The following is a 25700-nucleotide window of genomic DNA, read 5'->3' on the forward strand; positions in this document are numbered from 1 at the left end:
TTGAACCGCCAGCCTTCTGGTGAGCAGTCAAGTGCCTTAGCCACTATGCTACCAGAGCTCCAAACTAGGACAAATAAATGAAAATGTCAAAGCCTGGAGTAAACTGGGGTGTAAACAAAGGGTATTTCTACTGACAGAACCATACTACTGTAGCCTTTCTGAAAAGCAAGTTTGCAGTAAGTGACAACAACCATAAAATCAAGAGCCTTTTGCCCTGATAGCTAACTTTTAGGAACCTATACCCAACTAATGATTTAAAAGAAAAAAAAAAGTCATCTATTTTTATGAAATTTTGTCTTTGCTCCATAGTATTGGCACCAGCTCAAATGGCCATCCCATACAGGCAGATTACGGTGTTGTGAAGTAAAAGAAACTTCATAATGACATAAGGAATGACTGACGGCATTGAGAACTAGGAGCTCTGGTAGCTTAGTGCCTAAGGCACTTGACTGCTAACCAGAGGCTGGCGGTTCAAAGCCACCAGCCACTGCTCGGAAGGAAGGTTGGGCAATCTACTTCCACAATGATACTGCCTCGGAAACCCAAGGAGGGGTTGCTATGAGTTGGGGCTGACTCGAGGGCACATAACAACAACAACATTGAGAATTACAGAAAAGTATAGGTGAAGTAGTAATTTTTACAGTAAAGAGCTCACTAAATGCAATGTAGTATTTGATATTGGATCCGGGAACAGAAGAAGGACATTAGTGGGAAAAAATGGGAAAATGTGAATAAAGCCTGTAGCTTAGCTAATAGTGTGGTATGAGTGTTAATTCCTTCATTTTGATGACTGTACCATGGTTTTGCAGATGTAACGTTAAGGGAAACTGGATGAATGGCATATGGACTCTCAATGTTTGCCAACTCTTCTCTAAATCTGTATTTCAATTATAAATAAGCATACACATATACATTGCTATCAGCTACATAAAAGATTTACTGTATTAAAGATGAGGTAGACTTAAACAGTTACAGAAATATTTTGCTTTTTAGGGGACTGGATGTACGTATGTGTGGTTATTTTACTTTGTTATTGCTATTTAGAGATTTCACTAAACAATTAATTATCTAGCCCAAATTCAGAATGGGTGGGGAGGATTTGGAAGTGTCTGCACACTGGTAGTCTAAAAATGATTTTTATTGTCCCCATATATGTTTTATTAGAAGAGTAAGAAGCAATTTTTTATAATAATCTTTTTAGTAATCATTCCTCGAGGATGTTACTTAAATCTCAGAATATATAAAACTAAGTATGTGTTTTATTTTTAAATAATACTTTCTGCCATTTGGGTGCCCTGGTGGCATAGTGCCTAAGGCATTTGACTGTTAACCAGAAGGCTGGTGGTTCAAACCTACCAGCCACTCCTCAGAAAGGAAGACTGGGCAATCTACTTCCGTAGAGATACCTCCTCGGAAACCCAAGGAGAGGTCTCTATGAGTTGGGACTGACTCGATGGCAGTGAATTTGGTTTGGTTTGGTTTCTCCCATTTTTGGGGTACTCAATTCACTCATCTTTGGCAGACTGGGAGGGGGCAACTTAGTTCTACAGAGAAGTAATCATCCCGGATCCTTAATATCTGGGAAAATCTAGCCCTTGACACTTCTCCCCTCTCAGATGTCAGCTCTGGGTCATGAGTGGTATTAAACAGATGAGGAGTTGTGGTAGTTAAAGTTGTGTGTCAACTTGTTGGGCCTGGTTGAGTGGCTGGGCAGCTGGTGGTAATTATTCCCTGGATGAGACTGGCAATCAGCTCCATGGTAGGATCTCCCACAAACAGCTAAGGAGCTATTTTAGGGATGTGGTCTGCTTCCTGTATATAAGGAGAAGCTTTGGGATTGGTCTCTAGCTTATGGCACGCTTGAACCCTGCATGCAGCCATGTCCTTGTTCAGCAACCTGCCATGCTCTGCTGATCTTGGGACTGCCAATGGACTTCAATGAATGGTCTGCCATATGGTTTGGTAACATCAGGACTGTGCCTTTTTACTTGTCAACCTTGGGTTTGTCAGCCTCAGTAGCCAGCAGCTGTCTGAAGAAAAGCCTCTTAATTCAGTGGGCCGGGAGCAGAGCTGAAGCCCAAGGTTGAGGGGCTTTCACCCAGCCCCTAGAGCCTGGCATTTCAAACTCAAACTTAAAGCCTCCTAACTATTAGAGAATAAACTCCTGTTTGTTCCAACCATCCCATTGGTAGTATATTCTTGTCAGAATGGCACCAGGTAACCAGAGCAGGAGTGATTAACAGTGAATGGGAAAGGATGTGTGTGTGTGTGTGTGTGTGCACACACGCATGCCTTCCCCTTTGGCTGCCCAGAAATACCTTTGTTAAAGTCAGTTCTAAATTCACTGACTTCTACTGAAAATTTTCATTTAGGGCTCTTGGATTAAAAACAAAACAAACTACTAGTATTTTAGGAATAATATTATTATGGACAACAGTGAAGGTATCTTTACTGTGATGTTTTTGGGCAGAAAGATTTTTCCACCTAAAAATGTCCAGCCAAATGTCTCATATAATGAAATGAAATAATTTCTCTCTGAATGTAAAGAGCAAAAATCTGGCACAACATTGTTACCATTTTTTTAAATGGTGTTTTGTGTTTTTATGAGTTTTCTTTTTGAGTGTAGTAAAATACACATGATGTAAAATTTGTCACTTTAATCACTGCAAAATTCAGTGACATTAATCCCATTCACCATGTTGTCTATTTCCAAGAGTTCTTCATCACCCCAAACAGAATTGGAGTACTTTTCAAGCAATAACTCTCCCTCCACTCCCACCCTTACTCCTGTCCTGGGAACCACTAACACCCTTCCAGCTCTACGCATCTGCCCATTCTAGGTATTTCATATAATTGGGAACACACAATATTTGCCCTTTGATGACTGATTTATTTCACTCAGCATAATGTTTTCAAGGTTCACCCATGTCATAGCATGTATCAGAATTTTATTTCTCTTTATGACTGAGTAATACTCCACTGTACATGTGGCAGTTAAGGTTATATGGCAACTTGGTTGGGCTCGGTTTTGAGTGGCTGGGCAGGTGGATGTAGTTAATCCCAATGGTAAGACTGGTAATCACCTCCATGGTGGAATCTACTGGAGCAGCTGAGTAGCTGCCTTAGGGATGTGGTCTGCTTCTTGTATATAAGGAGAAGCACCAAGGAAGGTCTGCAGCCTTTGGCACCCTTGAATCCTGCATGTAACCAAGTCCTCGTTCAACAGCCTGCCACATTGTCTGCTGATATTAGGACTATTAGTGGGTTTGAATTCATGTCCTACTGTGTGGTTTGGTAATACTGAGACTGTACCATTCTATTTGTCAACCTTGGGTTTGTCAGCCAGCAACTACCTAGAGCTAAAAGACATTTACAGCTTCAGTGGGCCAGGAGCAAGAGGCAGTGCTGAAGCCCAAGGTTGCGGGCTTTCACCAAGCCCCTAGAGCTTGGCACTTTGAACTCAGACTTCTAGCCTCCAAAACTTGTAAGAGAATAAACTCCTGTCTGTTAAAGTCAACCATTTGTGGTATTTTCTGTTAGATCAGCACTAGAGAACCAAAACAGTACATATATACCATATTTTGTTTATCTGTTCTTTTGCTGATGGGCTCTTGAGCTGTTTCCACCTCTCGGCTATAGCAAATAGTGCTGCAATGAACATCGGTATGTTGTCGTTGTTGTTGTTTGCCGTTGAGTCGGCCCCGACTCATAGCGAACCCTCCTTGGGTTTCCGAGGCAGTATCACTACGGAAGTAGGACTGCCCAACCTTCCTTCCGAGGAGTGGCTGGTGGGTTTGAACCGCCAGCCTTCTGGTTAGCAGTCAAGTGCCTTAGGCACTATGCTACCAGAGCTCCTGAACATCGGTATATAAGTATCTATTTGAGTCTCTACTTTCATTCCTTCTGGGTATATACGTGGGAGTGGACTGTTGGGTCATATGGTAATTTTATGTTTGACTTTTTTCAGCAACCGCCAAACTATTTTCCATAGTGGCTGCACCATTTTACATTCTTACCACCAATGGGGAGTAGGGGGGGTTCCAATTTAGGAAAATTTTGCAAAATCCTACCGACTCGACGGCAAACAACAACAACAACAACAACTGGATTTTGATCTATATTTTAATTCTGAAAGGACATCTTGGCTTTGCCCACAGGGTTTCCCTGGCCCACTTCTACTGAGAGGTGGGGTAACCATGCATCCAGAGGAGAAGCACACCAAGATTCCCCAAACTCTGCCAAGTGGCATTGACCTGCCATTAGTGTGGCCGGTGGATCTAAGACGTGTGGCGCTCCCATCCCAGCAATGCAGGTTACGTCTACACTAGCCTGCTTCCTCCCATCCCAGCCCAACGTGTATCCTAAGCTTAGGTGAAATTATACTAATGAGGGATGGTGTGGAAAAGTCTGTGGCTCACCCGTTCCACTTGTACTTCTGGAGCCTAAAGTTTATTCTGGCCTCAAGTCAGAGCAGAAAGCTGGAAACCTGGACCACACTGTCACAGTCTTCCACCAATTTACTTGAAATGAGTTTTGCTTCGGTGTCTGCCTTTTGCTCAGTGAGTAATTCTATGAAAATGTAAAGTCCAATTTTATAGATACGTATGAAGAACAAACAATCTTGTAAGAAATACAACAGAATGCTTCTTAGAAGTGAGGATGGTTAACACTTACTCTGAACATGTAATCAGGGAAGACCATTCACTAGGAAAGGACATCATGTTAGGAGCAGTCAGTGAAAATGAGGGAAAGCTTCAATGAGACGGACTGATACAACAGCTGCAACAACAGACTCAAACTTACCAAGGATCATGAAGATGGCACAGGAACAAGTAATGTTTCATTCTCTTCTACACAAGGTTGCCATGAGTTAGGTTCAACTCAACAGCAACTAACAACAATATACATTGTTGGGAGGCTGCCAACATCATTAGGTGGTGGCCCAGTGTGTATTCTTTTAAGAGAGACAGTCTAGTAAGCATGGGCTCTGGAGCCAGTGACCTGGGTTCAAATCCTGGCTCTACTACTTACTAGCTGTTTATAATTCCATGTCTCAGTTTGTTCATCTGCAGTATGGAGATAATGATACTTAGCCCCCAAGAGTTTTCTAAGGATGAAAGTCAGTATAAAGTCCTTAAAATAGTGCCTGATAAAAAGTTAACACTCAATAAAGACCATTTGGAGCTCTGGTAGCATAGTGTCTAAGGCACTTGACTGCTAACCAGAAGGCTGGTGGTTCAAACCCACCAGCCACTCCTTGGAAGGAAGATTGGGCAATCTACTTCTGTAGTGATACTGCCTCGGAAACCCAAGTAGGGTCGCTATGAGGAGGGTCTGACTCGATGGCACATAACAACAACAACAACAACAAAGACCATTGTAATTATTTTAGACAAAGCACTAGACAAACGTGTCTAGTAGGGTATTCCTACCTTATGCACTGTGATTGCTACAGAGCAGTGTTCTGAAACCCATCTTCCCACACAACACTCTTGTGGTCTTCAACACATTCCCACTGGTGACAGTGCCCTCAACACTGGGATGGGACTTACAAAATCTAGGACTGGATGGGGTGATTGGGAGCACGTGTAGTTTGCAGAAGTCCCCTCATGATTCTGATTTGCCCCTGTCTTAGGGGACTAGTGCTGCTGTAACAGACATACCACAAGTGGGTGACTTCAACGAACACAAATTTATTTTCTCACAGTTTAGGAGGCTGGAAGTCTGAATTCAGAGCTCTGGTTCTGGGGGAAGCCACTCTCATGGCTCTGGAAGAAAATCCTTGTCTTTGTTTGTCTAACCTTGTGTTTCTGGGTTCCTTGGTGACCCTGACATGGCATCTGTCCTCCCCAGGCTGTGCTCACCTCATTGGGCCCAACCTGCTCTTTTCATGTCTCAGAAGTGGTCAGGTTTTTGTCACACGCCACACTCTTAGGACTTCATTAACAGCAAAGAAAACCCTACTCCCAAATGGGATGATCTCCATAGGCACAGGTAACCCCTCTTCCAACACATACTCTGGGGGAACAAAATTCCATCCACAACATGCCTTTCCAGGGATCTGTGCTGCCCACCCTTGAGAAAACGCAATGTAAATAATCAGGAGACCTAAAAACAAATACACAGACGAACATCAGAAACTGTGTGGGATGCTTTGATCTCAAAAACAAATAAAATTAAATTAAAAAAATACTGCCATCGGGAGCTGATTCCAACTTATAGTGACCCCCACTGGGTTTCCAAGGCTATAAATCTTTATGGAAGTAGACTGCCTCGTCTTTCTCCCGCAGAGCAGCTGGTGGGTTTGAACCACCGACCTTCTGGTTATGAAAAGCCATAGTTTTTCTTCTCCCTAGTCTGATCTTTCCCTACTCTATATATTGTCCCGGTCCAGTCTGATGCTGATTATTTCCTTCTATTATCTGCTCTTAAAAACAAACACAATATTTGTTCTCCTAAGTCTCCTCAGATCTTTTGTGGAACAAATAAAAATAAACACATGCACATTTTATTTAGAACTAAGGACGGTTGTCTATAGCTTATGACCAAGCTGAGCCTCCTTATTAAAAGGAACAGATCTTAACAGGCGTTGAGAGAAGACTGGCAACAGAAAGGTGGCGGCTGGCAGAGAAAGCATTTAGTAAGTAACACAACTGGGGAGGAAAAAGAAGAAAGCCTGACCCACAGACAGCAGTAACATTTCAACCCTGCCTCCTATTCCATTACCAATGTTACCGCTATTCCTTGAAGCATCTGCCCCGCCCAGTCCCGTCCATTTCCCAGCCTGGCCTCACAGACATCAGTGTTCTGGGCCTCAGTGGTGGGGACAGATACTGCTGTTGCTCCCCCAACTCCTCTAGTCTTTGCTCACGGATCTTGTCAAATACCTGCTAGCAAAGCAAATGACTCACAGCCCGCCTTGCTGTTTTAACACGTCCATTTCTTGCCATAAAATTTATCTTTAAAGGTCCAGCATGCTAACAGCAGCCCAAGGACTTGTTCAGTATGCTCTGGAGTGGCTGTCCTCCTCTCAGGCTGCGCTAGAATGAAGCTGAGTACACTATGGGGAGCAGAGGTTTCACGAAGCTCTGGGATTCCGACAGAACCAGCAGGCAACTGATAAGGCAGCTGCAGGCCAGGGAGTCAAGGTTTTGAACCTGCATGGTGTTACCCACTTAACTCCTAGGAAGGGAACCTATTTGGTATTTTATTCACAGAGACAGACTTGCTTTGGGATTCAGAAAAAATAAAAAGGGGTCTGGAAGGTTGCCTTCCTTCTCCATGACACAGGAGGTAAAGGGAAGGGGAGAATAAGGGGTTGAGCTGCACACCATGGCATTCTGTAGTGGCTGGCACCCAAGACCAGTGACATGATTTGCAAAGATCGGGGTTAAATGAAAACACAGGACCTTTGTTCAAAAAGCTGGGGCGGAGGCAGTCAAAGGGACTAGCCCACAAAGTTTTCTCCATTCTCTAGCAGTCTCCCACTCGACCTATTAGGGTGTTTTTAAATTGCTACTTAATGTCATGGGGTACTTGCAGAATGAGTAGAGACTGTAACAGGTACCTGGGGTCCTTGCCCAGGACTTAGGACACATGTTCAGACCATCAGTCTCTGGGTTTGCTCTCCTGCCAACCTTGGACAGACACACCATGCCCTGGCTGGGTGTGGGGAAACTGAGCCAGCAGTCCCCCCTTCCCATGTGCTCACCACTCCAACCCATGGCAGACAGGTGGCCCAAGTGTACTGTAATCTGGGTACTGGGACACTCTAGGTACCTGGATTGGGAATAGGCGAGAGGTCTCACCCTTGCTGAGGTGCTTATTGAATGCATGCCTACTGCTAGCCTGGACTGGGCCAGCCACCACCATGCCCTGAGACACTATGGGGCACACACAACCCAAACCCTCCCCATGCCATGCCCAGGCCCCTGCTGTGGCAGAGGACAGTGGTGGTGGTGGTGGTGGGGTCTGGCAAGGCCCAGGGCATCAGGGACAGAGAGGCAGGTACCCAAGAACTTGTTTTTGGGACTCAGGGGGGTGGCAGGCCCTGTGTGAACCAAGGCTCCAAACCCTAGTGCAGACTCCACTGTCCCACTGGACATCACCTAAACCTGTTGCCATCGAGCTGATTCTGACTCAGCAGACTTCACTTACAAAACTCAAATGCAAAGCTAACATTAGGAAGAATTTCAAGACGGCGACGGAACAGCATTAAAGCCCATGCACAGGGCCCTTCTCAGCGCAGGCCTTCTGTTAACTGCACTGGCCACAGCCCCACAAGCTGGCCCTGGCAGTGGCCCAATAGAAGTCTAGACACAAAATGGCCATGAGTTTCTGCTCACTTGCCATCATAAAACACATAGCCTTCCACCTGTGCTTAGGACTGGGCTGGCAACATGGTTTCATCTTGCACAGGTGTGAGGCTTCTCCTGGAGGAGGGGGTTGTAAGGGGTCTTGTACCTGTCTGGTCAACCAACACTCCTATTGCTTTTCAAGGCAGAACCTGGTTCATCTTTAAAGCCTCCTGAACCCACCCATGTGAACTATAATGGTTAGCTTTCTGCCACTGCAAAAAGGTGATGCAGTAAAACACAGGCAGAGTCCTGACAGTGACAAAAATCCTCCCAACCCTAGCCTGACCTAGAGATTTGCTTAAAATATGAGGGAGGTTAGGAAATGGAGAGAGTTGAGGATGATTAACTAGTAAGTGGCTCTGGGCTGGTGGTCTGCAACAGCTGGGCCATTATCAAAAGTAATGTTTTGGATGCAAGACCACAGCCTGGTGGTTGAAAGCACACTTCTTACAAACCTTGGCTTCTGGGTCGCTGTTGATGCTACAGGAATCGTCATCATCAGCGTGTGGGACATTTCTATAAAGAAAAGCATGACATTGGACTTAGAATTCAGGTACAAGTTCCAGCTTCACAAAGCCACATATTGCAGCAGACCTTCCCAGTGTCCTTACCTGAGTTTCAAAGATGCATAGCGTAGCGTTGCTCCTTCAAACTCTTTTAAACTGGGGTCTGGGTTCACAGTGGCTGCGTGCAAATCCTAGAGGAAAACAGACACCTGCTAATGTAGGCTGAAGGAGGAAGTTGTTACAACCCCTCAAATATCAAGAAGGAGACAAGTTCTCCGAGCCAAGGGGCACACAATCTAGGTGAGCGAGGGCAGAAAAAAGCATGCAAGGGCTGCTGGGAGTTGACTTGGTGCAAGCACTTTGTTCTTACAGCAGGTAACCTGGGCCGACAGCTGGAAGTCATTCACAATGGGAGACATCAGAAAAGAGGCCACACATATGTGAGCTGACCGTCCCTAGCAAGAAGCCCCCTCACTTCATCCCTGCAGAATGCATGATATTCATGAAGAAGAAAAATACGCAGCCACAGCCATGCAAACAGGAAACAAAGATATGAAATGATCTAAAAGCTGACAAGATACTTGCCTTCCAAATGTCACTATTAATCTTTCCCCCATTCAGAACAGCAAGATCACGCCATGGCTGTTTCTAGACATGTAATTATCCACATAGGAAAAAGCACATTGATTTAAAAAAAAAAAAAAAGAAGAAGAAGAAGAAAAGGAAATTAAAAAACAAAAACAAACAAAAAATACAAGACACTGTTGTTAGCATTGATATTCACAGAATGGGTTAGGGAACAAATTAACTCTAAAAGTAACTAGCTAGCTCATTCTAGTGTAGATCTACACTGTCATCTGCAAAATCGAATGAGGGGAAGAGATAGCACTGCAATTACCAAAACAAACTACTAAACAAGGAAAAGTCCATATGTATTAGAAACATAGTATAGTTATTTTCTCATGTGGGCGTAAAAGCAAACAATACGCTTCCAAGTACTGAATGCCTAGCACAACTAATTCCATATTAACCTTTTTCCCCTCTATTAAACAAATAATTGTTTTCTCCAGGTGGAGGTGAAATTAGGGATGGTATTTCTCAATGTGCTGGTCTGGAAAACGGGAATGTCCATAACTAAGGGCGTAGAAAAGCTGGAGTCAAATTATTTTCACGCAGAAGGAGAAAGGACAATGCAGGGCGTGGGGACTAGCTGGGAGCACACATGGCCTGTGCTGAGACTGAACCTCACAAAATCTAGTTCCAAACATCTAACATGAACTCTTCTGATTCATAAAAAGCTCTGTTTCCATGCCACACACATCTCTTCACAAATTAGTATTTGATCATGAAATGATTTTCTAAAACCAATCAGGAACCAAGCATAAAACCTTGACTTGCTGGGAGAACTCTTGTAATCAGTCTTTGAGTTTAAACAGCTCCTTCCATTCACCTCAGACAACAAGGCAACATTTGTCTTTCTACCGTGCTGAGCGAGTATTCCAATATTTTACACGTAAGCTTAGGTTTATTGAAGCTAATAAAACCTAGGGGGGCACCCTTATGAATATGTTCCACTGACCTGTCAAGTAAATCCCCTCTGTCTTAGGATAATGAATCAACAATGGGAACTTTTCAACTAATGTTCTTTGCAAATGAAAAGGGTCCATTGACCCCTAATGTTTGCTCACAACATTAACACAGTTTCTAAAACTGTGTAGAATAGCTGTTTTAACGGTTCCATATGTTGAAAGAATGCATTTAACTCTTAAGGACACTGTGGAACAAAGCTATTGCAAATTTAGATCCATTATCTGTGCTGCACAGTTGGTGTCCTTGTTGCCTTCTTTTGGGGGTGAGGCACCTGAACTGCAGTTTTACAAAATAAAAAAGAACTCAGACCATTGTGTTTATTTTTAAAATAGTATTTTCTCTTATAATATAAGAAGAATGCCGGCCAATCCCCTACTCCTCTTCTTACTCCACCCCCTAAAGAAGGGTCAATTTTCACTGATGAGAAAATCAGTAACATAGGAGAGTCTTCACTTGCTCGCTGAGGGGATCCGTGAGCACCTTAAAATGGGGTGCAGTGTTACGTGCATACGAGAGGTTTCCTGGGGACAAGATGCACAACTGTCCTCATATTCTCAAAGGGGCCAATCAACAAAAAAAGGTGTACAATCACCATTGTAGAAGTATTGGTAAGTATAATGATACCCACTGCCATCAGGTCAATTCCGACTCACTGTGACCCCCACTGGGTTTCCGAGGCAGTAAATCTTTACCAAAGTAGATTGTTCAGACTTCCTTCCATGGAGTAGCTGGTGGGTTTGAACCACCAACCTTCTGGTTAGCAGTCAGATGCCTGAGGCACTGTGCTACCAGAGCTCCAAGTATAACTTAGGTACTCACTGCCATCGAGTTGATTCGACTCATAGTGACTCCTCCTTAGGTTTCCAAGGCAGTATATCTACAGAAGTAGATTGCTCAATCTTCCTTCTGAGGGCTGGCTGGCGGATTTGAACCACCAGCCTTCTGGTTAGCAGTCAAATGCCTTAGGCACTACACCACCAGAGCTCCTTTGAAATATCAAGTACAAAGTAAAACTTCAAGGTAGAATTCCGTTTTAAATTGGAAAAGAATCTTAATTAGCCCACATTGTTATAATTGTTCACATACATGTACTATTTGTTTCATTGAAGTTGAGCTTTGAGAAAGGAGAAAAGAAAGATTCTCGAGATAACTGTGTCCTTGTAGAGAAACTTAAAAATAAGTAAATAAATAAGAGGAGGAGGTATTTGACAAAAAGAATTTGAAATCAGAAATTATCCTTAAGAGACCCTATGAGTTGGGACTCAAGAATATAAAAGAAAGAGTATTTAAAAAAAAATTCAGAAAAGTCTTTTGCTCTGAATTAAAACAGTTCTCTGTATGTGTGAGTGGTTTTTAAAACATTTTAGGTACAGGTAGTCCCCAACTTACAATTTATTCAAAGTATGACAAGCTGCACTTAAAGATGGTCTGGTGTGTGTGTCTGGTGTATTTTATCATCAGTAATATGCACTACATACATAATTTCCTGATGTTATCGTTCTCAGATAGTCACTTGCAGATGTTCAGAGATTGGGTATATAAAGATACTGATAATAAAAGGCAATAATACTGAAAACTAAACAAAAAAAATAAAAAAAAGTCATTTGACTTACATGACAACCAACTTAGGATGGAGTTGTCGGAATGGAGCCCTGTCATAAGTTGGGGACTACCTGTATTTGCTTTCAGGACTTGGGATCTAAGTAAAATAAAACCTGATTATAGTTCTAAGACTGAATCCAGCTCTCGTGCTATGGAAACGTGAGTTCACTGGCAAACTTCCCACAACACCTTTTATAGATTTAAATAAACAAAGACCCTAGAAAGTAATTTTGCAAAAACTTAAAATAATATGGGTACTCACTCCTAAAGAGACATTTTAACACAGAATTCAAGTATGATAAAATGGGAACTAACATTATATATGTATCATTAGGCCAAAATACCTTTTTTTCCCTCCTATATTTAAAAATAAGGCAAAAAAATATTTATTGAGGTTGAGGATAAGAAATCTTCACTGTCCCATCCAACAAGTGACCATTATTTTTCTTTTTTAAAAGGGTAATTGAAGACCAAAACCAATTCACCTTCAATCTGAAGAACTACTGAGATTAAGAAAATGACCATTTTAGAGAATCAATTTTTAAAGAAAACAATCCAACAAACATTCTTTGGTTCTATAAAAAGTCTGCAGCCAGGGACTCTGAGTAAGAGAGATGAAGGAAGACAAGAGACAAAGAAAAGACAATGAAGAAGACAATGCAGGAGGAGACATGCCCAGAGAGAAACTAAGATACATGAACAGGAAAAAGGGTAGGAAAGCACCACCAAGACCATCCTTCGTGAACAACAACCTCCCAGCTGGTAACCTTCAGGCAAGGCAGCCAAAGCCTTGCACAGCCCAGCGATGCTTTGTGTGGCCAGAGTGGCAGCTCAAGACACACTCCCCTGGGACTTGTCCTGAGCTTGACCAGGCTGCAGCATTCCTTACTGTGATTACTACTATCAAGTCCACTTCTGAAAAGCCCTGGAGCCTTAGGTCCTCAATAACTGTTTTCCTTAGGGACTGACCCAGTGCTTGGAACATGGCATCTCTCAAGACCCTTTAGCACTACATGGGAACCGTGCAAGGTAGACTCACTAAGGGAATCCAACCGTATAACCTGTCACTACTGAGAGGTTTCCTCTTTCATATTTCTCTTTTGGGGTCTTGAGAAGCTATTCCACAACCAAACAAAATGACACATTGTCCTGGTAGAAAAAATGGCTAATACAGAGCTCTGGTAGTGTAGTGCCTAAGGCACTTGAATGCTAACCAGAAGGCTGGTGGTTCAAACCCACCAGCCACTCCTCATAAGGAAGACTGGCCAATCTACTTCTGTAGTGATACTGCCTTGGAAACCCAAGGAGGGGTCGCCATAAGTCAGGACTGACTCGATGGCACATAACAACAACAACTTGGATAATGTCAAAAATGGAGTCTCAGGGGCTAGGAAAGGATCTATGAAAGGACTTTCTTTAAGGTCTCTATAAAGTGGTATCAAAATATAAACTGTAGGGCAAATGTGGAGGCTTGAACCTATTGAGAACTAAACAGAAGGGAAAGGCCTTGAACCTGCCACAATTGCCTTCACAGAAGTTGTAATCACATCATCTCTGTATGCACTTCAAAAGTTCTGAAGTTATCACGTCCTGCTGGAGAGCCTAAGACCAAACCCTCTCTCTCTTCTCATTTGCTCTGTGACCTTAGTTTCCTTGTTTATAACTCAAAGCTAAGAAGATCGTCCAGCACTGTGTGGTAGAGAGGACCATGAAACCAGAAACATTAGCACAGTGATTAACTCCCCAATGGTGCCCAGGAAATGGCAGTTTCCCTATTCTCTGCTCTCTCTTCTGATGAGATATTGGGTACTTCTGGTCACCAATATGTCTTAAACCATGGAGTCCCTGGAAAAAACAGTAAAGGCCATTTGTAAGAACAAAACATTTGGGGAACTCTGGACTAAAAGTATTATGAATTATGCTTCTTAATCCTACATGGTCAAGACCTAAGCCTTCACATGTGTGGCCTTGATGGCAAATGGCAGAGCACCTGGAATTCTGGAACATTCCAAGGTTTAGGCCAGGTGATGCTAATGAGCCTTGCACTCATGTACGTGTATATATTTTCCCCTTCTTTTTAAAACACTGTGTTTTGTTGGATAAAATACCATTAGAAGAGTACAGCATTTATTTATCATGCAAACACAATTTAGAGAAATCAAAAAGAAAAAGGAACAAACTAGTAAACAGACTGATAAAAGCTTCATGCAATTGAGTTAGTCCAGGTGGGAGTAGAACCCCCACGCCAGAAACTGTAAATGAGGGAAAAGTCAGAAGACTGGACTCTAGTCCTGCCTTTGCCATGACAGTGAGTCAACTAACAGCTCTCTTAGCTACGAGGCTGGTTTATTCCTTTATTCAGTAAACATTTCATGAACTTCACCGGGTACCAGGCACTGTGCCAGGTACAGGGGACACAAAGATAAGGGAGACATGCCCCGATCTAACCCCTAGGAGGTTCCTGGAGGGTGACTGACATGCTACAAGTAATAATACTTCAAAAGGACAGTAGGGAATAAAGAATGTTTACAGCAGGAGAAGCTAGGGGGAGGCCAAAGAATTTAAGAAGAAATGGAAGATAAATGAAAATAGGAGGAATCGATTTATTAGACCACCAGCTCTTATACTTAGCAGAAAATCACCTACCAAACCCACTGCCATTGAGTGGATTCTAACTCATAGCGACCCCCACCAGGTTTCCAAGGCTATACATCTTTACAGAAGTAGATGGCCTCATCTTCCTCCCATGGAGCAGCTGGTGGGTTTGAACCGCCAACTTTCTGGTTAGCAGCTAAGTGCTTCACCCACTGTGCCAGCAGAGCTCCTTATAAAATCACCTAGCAAGCTTATTACAAAGGCAGATCCCCAGGCCCTACCCCAAGAGTGTAAATGGGGGGTGGCGGAGCTTGGGGTAGGATCTAGGAGTCAGCATATTTTATAAACCCTGAGGTCATTCTGGTGGTGGTCATCAATTCACAGGCTGAAGTGCATGGTCCGAGAGTTTGCCAGGCCACTTCTCCAAGGTTCTTTCCAGCTCTAAATTGTAATCCTGCATGATGACTTGATTGGGTCAAGAATCACCAGCTCATACCCCCAAAAAAAGAAATTCATTGCTGTCAAAATGCCCCTTTTATGCTGTCATTTATTTCTACATGCGCTGTAATGTATGAAAATACATAGCTTCTAACGTAATACATGGCTTGTGCCCCTCCTGGGGTCTGCTGCTCAGGGCACCCAGAGAGTCATGAATAGTGCAACAAGAGCAGAGTAATTCATTACCATGAAGACATCTGGGTTCTGAGGACCAAGTTGGCCTTCTCTAGCTTCACTTTGTCCTCCAATGCTCTCTATTTAAGGAACCAGGAAAACACCTTTAGTTGAAAGGATTAGAAGTAAGACTTGGCTATGGGCCAATAGCTATTCATAAGAGTATTTTATGAGGCTCGCTCTTCTCTCCAAAATTTGCCATCCAAGTCATTTGGAGATAATTTGGAACAAATACATGGTTTGGAAGAAGAGCACCATGTGCCAAATTTCAGCAGCAAATGCTTCCTAGCCAGTTTATAAACTTTCAAATATGCTGCTGGCATGTGCCGGGAAACATAATCCGCTGCGTTTAACACTTCCCAAGTGAACTTTGGAAAGTGAAATATAAAATTTTCAAACTGTATGAAGCCTTCAGTCCTAAACTTTTGAGATGCTTAGTCAACAGATTTGGCACTTATTTATTTTTTTAACCAGCTCAGGAAAAAGATGAATAAAATATGCGTTTGTACCATCACATAATAATAGACTTCTTCTCTCCCTTAATGTTTTGTTTTCTCTCATGCTTTCAAATTAGTGGAAATAGATTCTATTTAGAGATCAAAGAAGCTGTGTTAGAGAAATAATCATTTCTCTTCAACTGTCATTAGCCCTTGAGGAGCTGTTATCTAGAAGGATCTGTTTGTTGACACAGTCTTTTCTTGGGGTGGGAATGAAGAGCTCTGAGTCCCCTGTGAAGGCTGGGGTGGGCGTAGGGTCAGCAGACCTGAATCAGGCTTAACTTTACTATGTACCATGTGTGATCTTGGGCAAACTTCTTAACCACTATGCGCCTTAATGTTTTCTAATGTAAAAACCCATGATTGAAGAGATAAGGCACAGGGCTGGCACTAAAAACCCTTGATTACCATTAGCGTCTCCAGTGGTAGCATCTGCACAAACCCATGTTTAGCTGGGTCTGCAGTGAGTTTGTTCTTTTCCTTAACTCCTTCCCTTTTCTCTCTACCTGCTCACCCCTTTGCCTCTAAGATTTCCATTTATTGTATTGTCTTTTAACTTTGCTTAGTTCTTTGACTTAAAAGAAGGTCTTATATACAAGAGGGAAAATGTGTTATGACATGACAATTGAAAGGCTGACCTGAAGAATATCTATCCTGTTGGTCTACTAAGATGCTGGATATGAGTGACCCCCTCTGAAATTTCCAGAAATATGATCCATCAATAAAGTTGCTTGTAAGAACCAGACTTTGTCAACACAATGGCACGTCTGCAACAGAAGAGAGTAATGGAACCAGCAGCTATATGGAAATTCACAAAGTACCGTGGTAGAGTATAGCATCTAGTCAGAGGACTGACAGTAAGTAGTACCCCCACCTTAACACCAGTTGCCTGGATACTCAACGTACTGAGCCGCAGTTACCACTTAATCTTAAACGGTAACATAAGACCTGTCTGCTCTGCTACATGAGACTCCCGAGGATCAAATAAAGGGATGTTTATGAAAATATCCTGAATGCTACAACAAACCACCAGTGGCAGCCAGGAGGCTGAGTGATAGAGATGTATGAGGGGTATGTTGAACTTCAGCAGTGTGTGAGCCATGGGACACTGTGGTAGTTTGGTCTGTGTGTCAACTTGGCTGGGCCTGGTTGAGTGGCTGGGCAGCTGGTGGTAGTTAATGCCCATGAGGAGACTGGCAATCAACTCCATGGTGGAATCTACCACAAGCAGCTGGGTAGCTGCCTTTGGGTATGTGGTCTGCTTCCTGTATATAAGGAGAAGCTTTGAGAATGGTCTCTAGCCTACGGCATACTTGGACTCTGCATGTAGCTGTGCCGTTGCTCAGCAGCCTGCTATGCTCTGCCGACCTTGGGACTTACAATGGACTTAACTTAATGGCCTGCTGTGTGGTTTGGTAACATCAGGACTGTGCCTTTTTACTTGTCAACCTTGGGGCTTCTCAGCCTCAGCAGCCAGCAGCTGTGTGAGTGAAGAAATGCCTCTAGCTCCAGTGGGCCGGGAGCAGGAGGCAGAGCTGGACCCCAAGGTTGAGGGGCTTTCACTCAGCCCCTAGAGCCTGGCACTTTGAACTTGGACGCAAAGCCTCCAAATTGTAAGAATAAACTCCTGTTTGTTAAGGCCATCCCATTTGTGGTATATTCTTGTCAGAGCGGCACTAGGGAACCAGAACTGACACATTCTGATCACTGAGAAGGGAGGGGGCACTGAGCAGTGGATGGAATTGGGGAGTGGGTGGGGAGGGGAAGTAGGTCTAGAGCCAGAGAACAGTCAGAGTACAAACGAGAAGGACACTTGGAGATAAACCTGCTTCCTGATCATTTTACCCCAGACGGGCTGCCCATCTGTGCTGTACTCTCACTGAGAGGTTTTTTTTGCAGAAAGCAAGGAAATAAAGTCCGTCATGTTAATCAAACAAATACCAAAGTGAGCCGCCTAGGCTGCTCTCCTTGCATTCCAGCACAGCCATGTGTTGGCTTCAGCATACAGGCTTGAAGAAGGGCTTCACATGGTTTCAATGACAGAAATCATACCTCAAAGTTCATCCAATCTCCTTGCTTCTGGGACAATGAGGAAGAAGGGCATCTTAGTTATCTAGGGCTCCTATAACTGAAATGCCACAAGTGGATGGCTTTACCACACAGAAATGTATTTTCTCAGTGTTTATGAGGCTGGAGGTCTGAATTCTGCTCACTGGCTCTAGGCAAAGGCTTTCTCTCTCTGGGTTCTAGGGGAAGGTCCCTGTCTCTTCAGCTTCCGCTTCCTGGTTCCTCGGAGATCGCCACGTGTCTTGGCATCTCTCTTCTCCCATTTCTGCTCCTCTTGCTTGTTTGTTTTAATCTCTTTAATTTCTCAAAAGACAAACCCTACACTAATCCTACCTCATGAATATAACAAAGACACCCTATTCCCAAATGGGATTATAACCACAGGAATACAGCCTAGGATTTAAAGCAAATACTTCGAGGGGACACAATTCAATCTATAACATTCCACCCTTTGCTCCCCCCAAATGCATGTCCTTGCCACATGTAAAACATATCCACCCCATCATATCATCCTAAAAGTCTTAAATCTACTCCAAATCCAAAATATCATCTTCTGAATCATCTAAATCAATTGCAAGTGAGGCTTTAGACATATTCCATCCTGGGGCAAATTCCTCTTCATCTGTGAACCTGTGGAATCTAAACTACAAGTTATGTGTTCTCAAAACACAATGGTGGAACAGGCACAAGGTAGACATTTCCATTACAAATGGGAGAAATTAGAGGGAAAGAAGGGATAATGGGTATTAACCAACTCCAAAACCCAACAGAACAAGTTATATTAGTTCTCAAGGCTTGAAAACAATCATCTCTTCTCTGAGACTATCTGGGCAATGACCTTGCCCTCTAGACTCTGAGTGTTAGCCACATCTTCCAGATTCTGAGTGGAGGCCTCTCGGCCCTGGGCTTCAGCTCTGCCTTCCAGGACCTCTGTGAGACAACTCTGCTCCCTCGGTTTTGGATAGCCTCATTCACTTAGTCCATCTGAATGATGACTCTACCCCCTCTGCCCCAGTAGGCTCCATTCTTCTAACCCTTGGGTATGGCAGCCCTACCCCCTCAGCTTTGGGCAGAATTCTCATCCCCCTGAAACACCTTAACAGCAACCCTATATTCCGGAACTGAGTTGGAGATGATCCAAGATCTGACTCTGAAACCTAGAAGGCTGTGGCCCCACCCTTTGAAATCCAAGATACTCTGGCTCCACTCTTCAAAACACTGCTTCCCATGGTCCTTCCAACAGCTCTGCTGATCTCCAAGTTGCTCCAAGGATGGTCCTTTTTTTTTTTTATTGAGGGACAACAGATGTTGCTCCTGCCTGTAGAATTCAAAGAATCAAACAGAGCTCTTTCTTTTCATTCCTTCTCTGTCTCCTTCAGTCTAAGCTCATGAGTGGATTCCTGCTATGGTAGCTGGTTAGATCCATTAGTCACAGGCTAGATTTCTTTAACAAAAGATTGTCAGCCATGTCCTTGGTAAACAACCTATGACACGTGTCCTTAGTGGTACAATGGAATTTTCCAAATCTTTACATTCTGTTTTCATTTGCCACGGTTCACTTTTAAGTCTATCTCTGTCCTCTAACAAGGTTTTTCCTGGCCAATTCTTTGAGAAGTGGACGGCCTCCTCCTTCTTCCTAGTCTGTCTCAATTTGTAAGCTGGGCTGATACCTGTGCACCATGTGCATCCCGCTGGGTTTGAAACACCAGTGGCTCAGCCTCAAATTTCACATCAACATGTCACCATGGTAGGACAAACCGACAGACAAGTTTGTCTTTCCTCTAACATATGTTGCAAGGAGAAACCACATGGCCCCTTTAAGATCTTGCTTAGAAATCTTATCAGCCAGATATTCAAGTTCATCACTTACAAGTTCTACTTGCCACCAAACACTTGATTATAATCCAGACAAGTTCTCTGCTACTGCATAAAAAGCACCACCCTTCCTACAATTGTCTAATCACATGTTGTTTTGGTTACCTCCAGTGCTGCTCTGACAGGCGTATACCACAAATGGGATGGCTTTAACAAACGAGTTTATTCCTACAACTTGGAGGCTTTAAGTCTGAGTTCAAAGAGCCAGGCTCTAGTGGCAGGGTGAAAGCCCCTCAACCTTGGGCTTCAGCTCTGCTTCCTGCTCCTGGCCCACTGAAGCTGGAGGCTTTTCTTCACTCAGCTGCTGGCTGCTGAGGCTGACAAACCCAAGGTAGGCAGGTAACAAGGCACAGTCCCAATATTACCAAACCACGTGGCAGGCCATTAATTCAAGTCCATTGAAAGTCCCAAGATTGGCAGAGCATGAGAGGCTACTGAACAACGACTCAACTACATGTGGGGTTCGAGTGTGCCATAAGCTAGAGACCACTGACAAAACTGCTTCTTATATATGGGAAGCAGACCACATCACCAAAGCAGCCACTTAGCTGCTTGTGGTAGATGCCACTATGGAGCTGACTGTCAGTCTCATTATGGGGAATAACTACCACCAGCTGTCCAGCCACTCAATCAGGCCTGGCCAAGCTGACACACAACCTTAACTAGCACACATGTTCATCATTTTCTTTTACTGCCTCACCAGAAGCATATTTAATATCCACATTTCTGGTAATGTTTGGTTCTTGGCACCATATGTATTGTCTGGTGGCATAGTGCTTAAGGCATTTGACTGCTAACTAGAAGGCTGGTAGTTCAAACCCACCAGCCACTCCTTGGAAGGAAGATGGGGCAATCTACTTCCACATAGATACCACCTCGGAAACCCGAGGAGGAGTCACCATGTGTCAGATTTGACTTGACAGCTGTGAGGGAAGATTATGATAAAGACTTTCTCCATAGCTCTCCTCACTTCCCTCTAGGTCCTCACCAGAACTGCCTTTGATATCCATAATTCTATAAATAGTCTTCAAAGCAATCTAGGCTTTTACTATCAGGCATTTAAAAAATCCTCCAGCTTCTACCCATTACCCAATTCCAAAACCACTTCCACATTTTAGGTATCTGTTAGAGCAGCAAACTACTCTCTCGGTACCAAGTTCTATCTTAGTCATCCAGTGCTGCTGTAACAATAACAAATACTACAAACAGATGGCTTTAACAAACAGAAATTTATTTTCTCGAAGTTTAGGAGGCTAGAAATCCAAATTCAAAGCACTGGCTTTCTCTGTTGGCTCTGGAGGAAGGTCCTTGTCCCTTCAGCTTCTGCTTCCTGGCTCCTTGGGGATCTCCATGCATCTCGGCATCTGTGATAGTTGAAGATGTGTCAACTTGGCTGGACTCCAGTTGTGAGTGGTGGTTCCCATGATGGATCACATGACTGCGTTCTAAGCGGCTGGTCGGCCTAGGGGGAGTTTCCCCAGGGGTGTGGCCTACCTGCAATACTATCCCAGGGACAAAATGGAAGAACGGCATTCCGGACTATATACTTCCTGGAGCGAGCAGCTCGCTGCTCGCCCTGGAGGTTTTCGGATTCTTTCTTTGTTGGGAACAGTGACCAGCGCACTGCGTGTCAGCTTGATTCTCTCGGCTTTACTGTGCTTACGGGAACCAGACGACTCCGGGCCCCATCTCTCTCCAGAGACGAACTTTGTGACTTGAACTCCTCTGCCGTGCGTGCGAAAGCCAGACGGCCCTGGGCCCCATCCCCCTCCAGAGACGAACTTTTCAGTTTGAACTTGTTGGCTTCTACACGCTTGTGAGCCATTTATCTAAGATAAATTTCTCTCTCTCTCTCTTTCTCTCTCTATAAATATATATATATATATATATATACTTTGCTGGTTTTTGTGTTTCTCTAGAGAACCCAATCCAACACAGCATCTATCATCCCCCATCTCTCCTCTGCTCACATTCAATCTCGCTAATCCTGCTTTGTTAACATAACAAAGAAACCCACTCCCTAATGGGATTATAACTACAAGTACAGAAATTAGGATTTATAACACATATGTTTGAGGGACATAATTCAATCCATAACAGAGGGTAAGCTAAAACCCCAAAGCCAGGGAGGTTTAGAAGAACAACTCTGGAGAACTTCAGGAGGATTCAGGAACTCTAAATTCTAGACCTGGTGCTACTACTAATTTGTGACTTGTCTGCATCTCAGTTTCCCCATCTGTAAAATACAAATGTTGGTACCAGATGATACTACCCTAGCATTCTCTGGTTCTGGGCACTCTCGATTGCTGAAGATGGTTGAAGAACTGCAATAGGGGGGATACATCACTGGAATGGAGATAGAGATCTAACAGAATGCCAAGAGAAAAGATGAACAGGTAAGGACAAGTGAGCACATCTGAGCCTTAGTGAGAGCTGAGGCTGCAACCTGGCTGGCTTGGCTTCTACAAGGTCACTCTGTGCACAGGGAGGAATCCTAGGACGCAGCTTGGCTGGGATATGAAGAAGGCTCCAATTCGTGTTAAGTCCTTTGGGATCAGAACTGTGTTGTTTCATCTTTATTCTCTAGGACACCTAACACCAGATGAACAAATGATGAAAGGGAATTGCTCAAGGAGTATGAATATTATACTTCAATAGAGAGAATAAAAATTGCCCAGTGATAACAAAATCCTGTGTGGTTCAATGGTATTCAATAAATGGAATACATGCTTGATTATTAGCTCAAATTACAAACAAACCAAGGTACCCATCTATCAATGAAGATATAGCTCATCTCAACTCATCATTTTTAAGATGGAGAATCTGAGACCCAGATTGGGTAAGTGAGATGCCAAAGTCCTGTGCTAGAGGCACAGATGAGTTTAGAATACAAGTATTACTGCTCCCAGAGAAGAGCAAGTGAAATAACTAAAGATTTAGGAAATAAGGTGTTGTCTGTTTCTAAGAGGGATGGGTGACAACAATTGAAAATGTACAGAGAGGGTCTGCAGGCAAAAGGTATAGTCCTCATTCCTCTATGTCTGTCCTCACAGTAAAAGAAAATAGGTTTACTTAAAGAATAAAGGACTGTGGTCAGAAAAAGGCAGATATGGTTGAGTGCCAAGGATCAAACCCCTCCCCTGCAAAAAAAAAGTCATTACTTAATTGTGACCTTTTCCAATTGTAATTCTCCTGAATCGGCTGTTATCAAGATTTACAAAGGTTATCTGCAAGAATCTTTATATTAATAAATACCACGGTGGAATTCTTTAATGCCTCAATTCTTTGTTTAAACATCTAGATATCTTCCTCAGGGATAGCAGAAATTTATGCTACTAATTATTTCTAAAATAATGTCACTTGTGCTAAACAAACTAATCCTTTTTTATTAAATTAAGGCCTCCCAAGGATTATTCCTGCAGACATAACCACACTACCAAGTGAACCCAAGGCTAATAAGATATGCAGTGATCATAACACGTCTAGCGGAGAGAGTTCTATGTGTAAATATCTTATGGAGCCAGCACCAGGCAATGGTACCTGCAGAGTACAGTACTGCCCCAGTGAGCCAGGGCATCTTAACCACTTCTCATTAATCAGCCTCTCTTGCTTCCTGTAGCTAAAATGGTGTTTCAACAGACCAAAGGCCATTAAAAAATGAAAACATCCCTGAAAGATGGATATTAACACTATTTACAGAAAGGAAGCATTATTGAGATTTCAAATGCACCATGCATGATAGTCAAAAAGCTTACCTCAATGACCTGTCAGGGTAGGAGCAACCAGTCTAAAGAGAAATCAAAAGTTACATCCACTCTAAAAACCCATTAAAAAGGCACTCTGTTTTACCTCATTCTCTGGGGTAGGAGATGGCGTTACAGAACTAAGTGACCCTTTCCTAGAACCCTGAAGGTCTGCTGGGATGGAGACTGGGCGCTCCCACTGAGTTGTTCCCGTTGGTATGTGCCAGTAATAGGTCCCAGCGATGTCAATGATTCTTTTCCAGCCGGGTGGCAAATCTGGATCAGTCTGAAATGAGTGATCACTCCATACGTCTGCTGGAAAATCAAGAACAAAGGAGGGTTTAGTTTTAAAAAAGGAAACAAATTATATGTCTCCAATTTCAGTACTAATAGTCAAGGGGATCCCATCCATAGCTATGACCACAGTCCAACAGAGAACTAAAACCAATATGCGGACACAAAGTACAGTGAAAGAGGTGATGCGGAGGGAAACAAGGAAAATGTTGAGAAGGTAGGTTGACATTTGAGAGTATGGGCATGAAGGCCTCACCATCAAGACATCTTACGGCTCTAGGAATCCTACGACAAGCTAAAGCTCCATTAACCAGACTTAACTATCTAAATAATGTCTGCATGGTAACACACAGACTGTACTAAATCCCATCATAATTTAGTAAGATTGATTGATTGGCATCAGATGAGTACAGCTATGAGTACAACTCTAACTTTCCTTAACAATTTTGTAGAAATAAATTGTTGCTGTTGTTTGCTGCTGTGGAAACGGTCCCCAACTCATGATGACACCACGCACAATGGGACAAAATGCTGCCAAGTCCTCACCATCCTCATGACCAGTTATAGAATGGACTGTTGAGATCTATAGGGTTTTCACTGGTTGATTTTTTGGAAATAGATTATCAGAGCTTTCATTCTAGTCTCAGTCTGGAAGCTCGGCTGAAACCTGTTCAGCATCCCAGCAGTATGCAAGCCTCCACTGACAGACGGGTGGTGGCTGCACTAGAGGTACACTGGCCAGGAATCGAACCCGGGTCTCCTGCCTGGTGAGCCAGATTTCTACAATGTTTTCATGTGCTTTTAACAATTCTGCCTTTTTGACTGTAAACACTTACAGCAATGTTTTGTTTTTTTTAATAATATTCTGGAATTCTAGATTGTACACTGATAAAGATAAAGGAAAACAGATCAAAAAGCTTTGGAATTATACTAAAGGACTAGACTTTGTTATTTTTCTGGACTGACTCTAGAAACAGGCCAGTAACATAAACATCCATTACTCATCTGTCAGTTCGTTGTACTGTCGTGGCTTGCCCGTTGCTGTGAGGCTGGAGGCTATGCCACCAGTATTTCAAATACCAGCAGGGTTACCCATGGTGGACAGGTTTCAGTGGAACTTCCAGACTAAGACAGACTGGGAAGAAGGAAGGGGCCATCCACTTCTTGAAAAACTGGCCAGTGAAAACCTTATGAATAGCAGTGAAACACGTCTGATATATTACTGGAAAATTTTACAAATAGCCCTGAAACATGGTCTGATATAGTGCCAGAAGATGAGCCCCTCAGGTCAGAGGGCACTCAAAATATGACTGGAAAAGAGCTGCTTCATCAGAGTAGAGCCTACCTTAATGATATGGATAAAGTAGATCTTTCAGGGCCACCATTTGCTGATGTAGCATGACTCAAAATGAGAAGAAACAGATGTAAACATCCATTCATCATCAGAACATGGAATGGATAAAGTATGAATATAGCAAAATGGGAAGTTGTAAAAAATGAAATGGAATGCATGGAGATCAAAATTCTAGGCATTAGTGAGGTAAAATGGACTGGTTTTGGCCATTATGGATCAGAAATTCATATGATCTACTATGCCGGGAATGACAAATTGAAGAGGAATGGCATGACATTCATTGTCACAAAGAATGTTTCAAGATCTATCCTGAAGTACAATGCTGTCAGTGACAGGATAATATCCATACAAATGCAAGGAAGACCAGTTAATACTACTATTATTCAAATTTATGCACCAACCACCAAAGCCAAAGACGAGGAAATTGAAGATTTTTACCAACTGCTGAAGTCTGAAATTAACCAAACATGCAATCAAGATGTGTTGATTATCACTGCTGACTAGAATGCAAAAGTTGGAAACAAAGAAGAATCACCAGTAGTTGGAAA

The 25700-nt window shown here is 43.1% G+C and overlaps 1 protein-coding gene across 1 annotated transcript in view; it reads right to left on the reverse strand.

The window, feature by feature from the left end:
* Positions 1–25700, reverse strand: part of APBB2 (amyloid beta precursor protein binding family B member 2) — a 298195-nt gene that overhangs the window by 133113 nt on the left and 139382 nt on the right. Inside the window, exons 3-6 of the mRNA XM_007947150.2 lie at positions 23611–23819; positions 9449–9511; positions 8969–9054; positions 8813–8873 (exon numbers count right to left, since the gene is read on the reverse strand). Of these exons, the coding sequence (XP_007945341.2) occupies positions 8813–8873; positions 8969–9054; positions 9449–9511; positions 23611–23819 (419 nt within the window). The remainder of the gene's footprint in view (positions 1–8812; positions 8874–8968; positions 9055–9448; positions 9512–23610; positions 23820–25700) is intronic.

Source organism: Orycteropus afer, unplaced genomic scaffold (genome assembly GCF_000298275.1).
Source record: "Orycteropus afer afer isolate SDZICR_OR568_19922 unplaced genomic scaffold, OryAfe1.0 scaffold00176, whole genome shotgun sequence".
In the NCBI taxonomy this organism is placed as follows: domain Eukaryota; kingdom Metazoa; phylum Chordata; class Mammalia; order Tubulidentata; family Orycteropodidae; genus Orycteropus; species Orycteropus afer.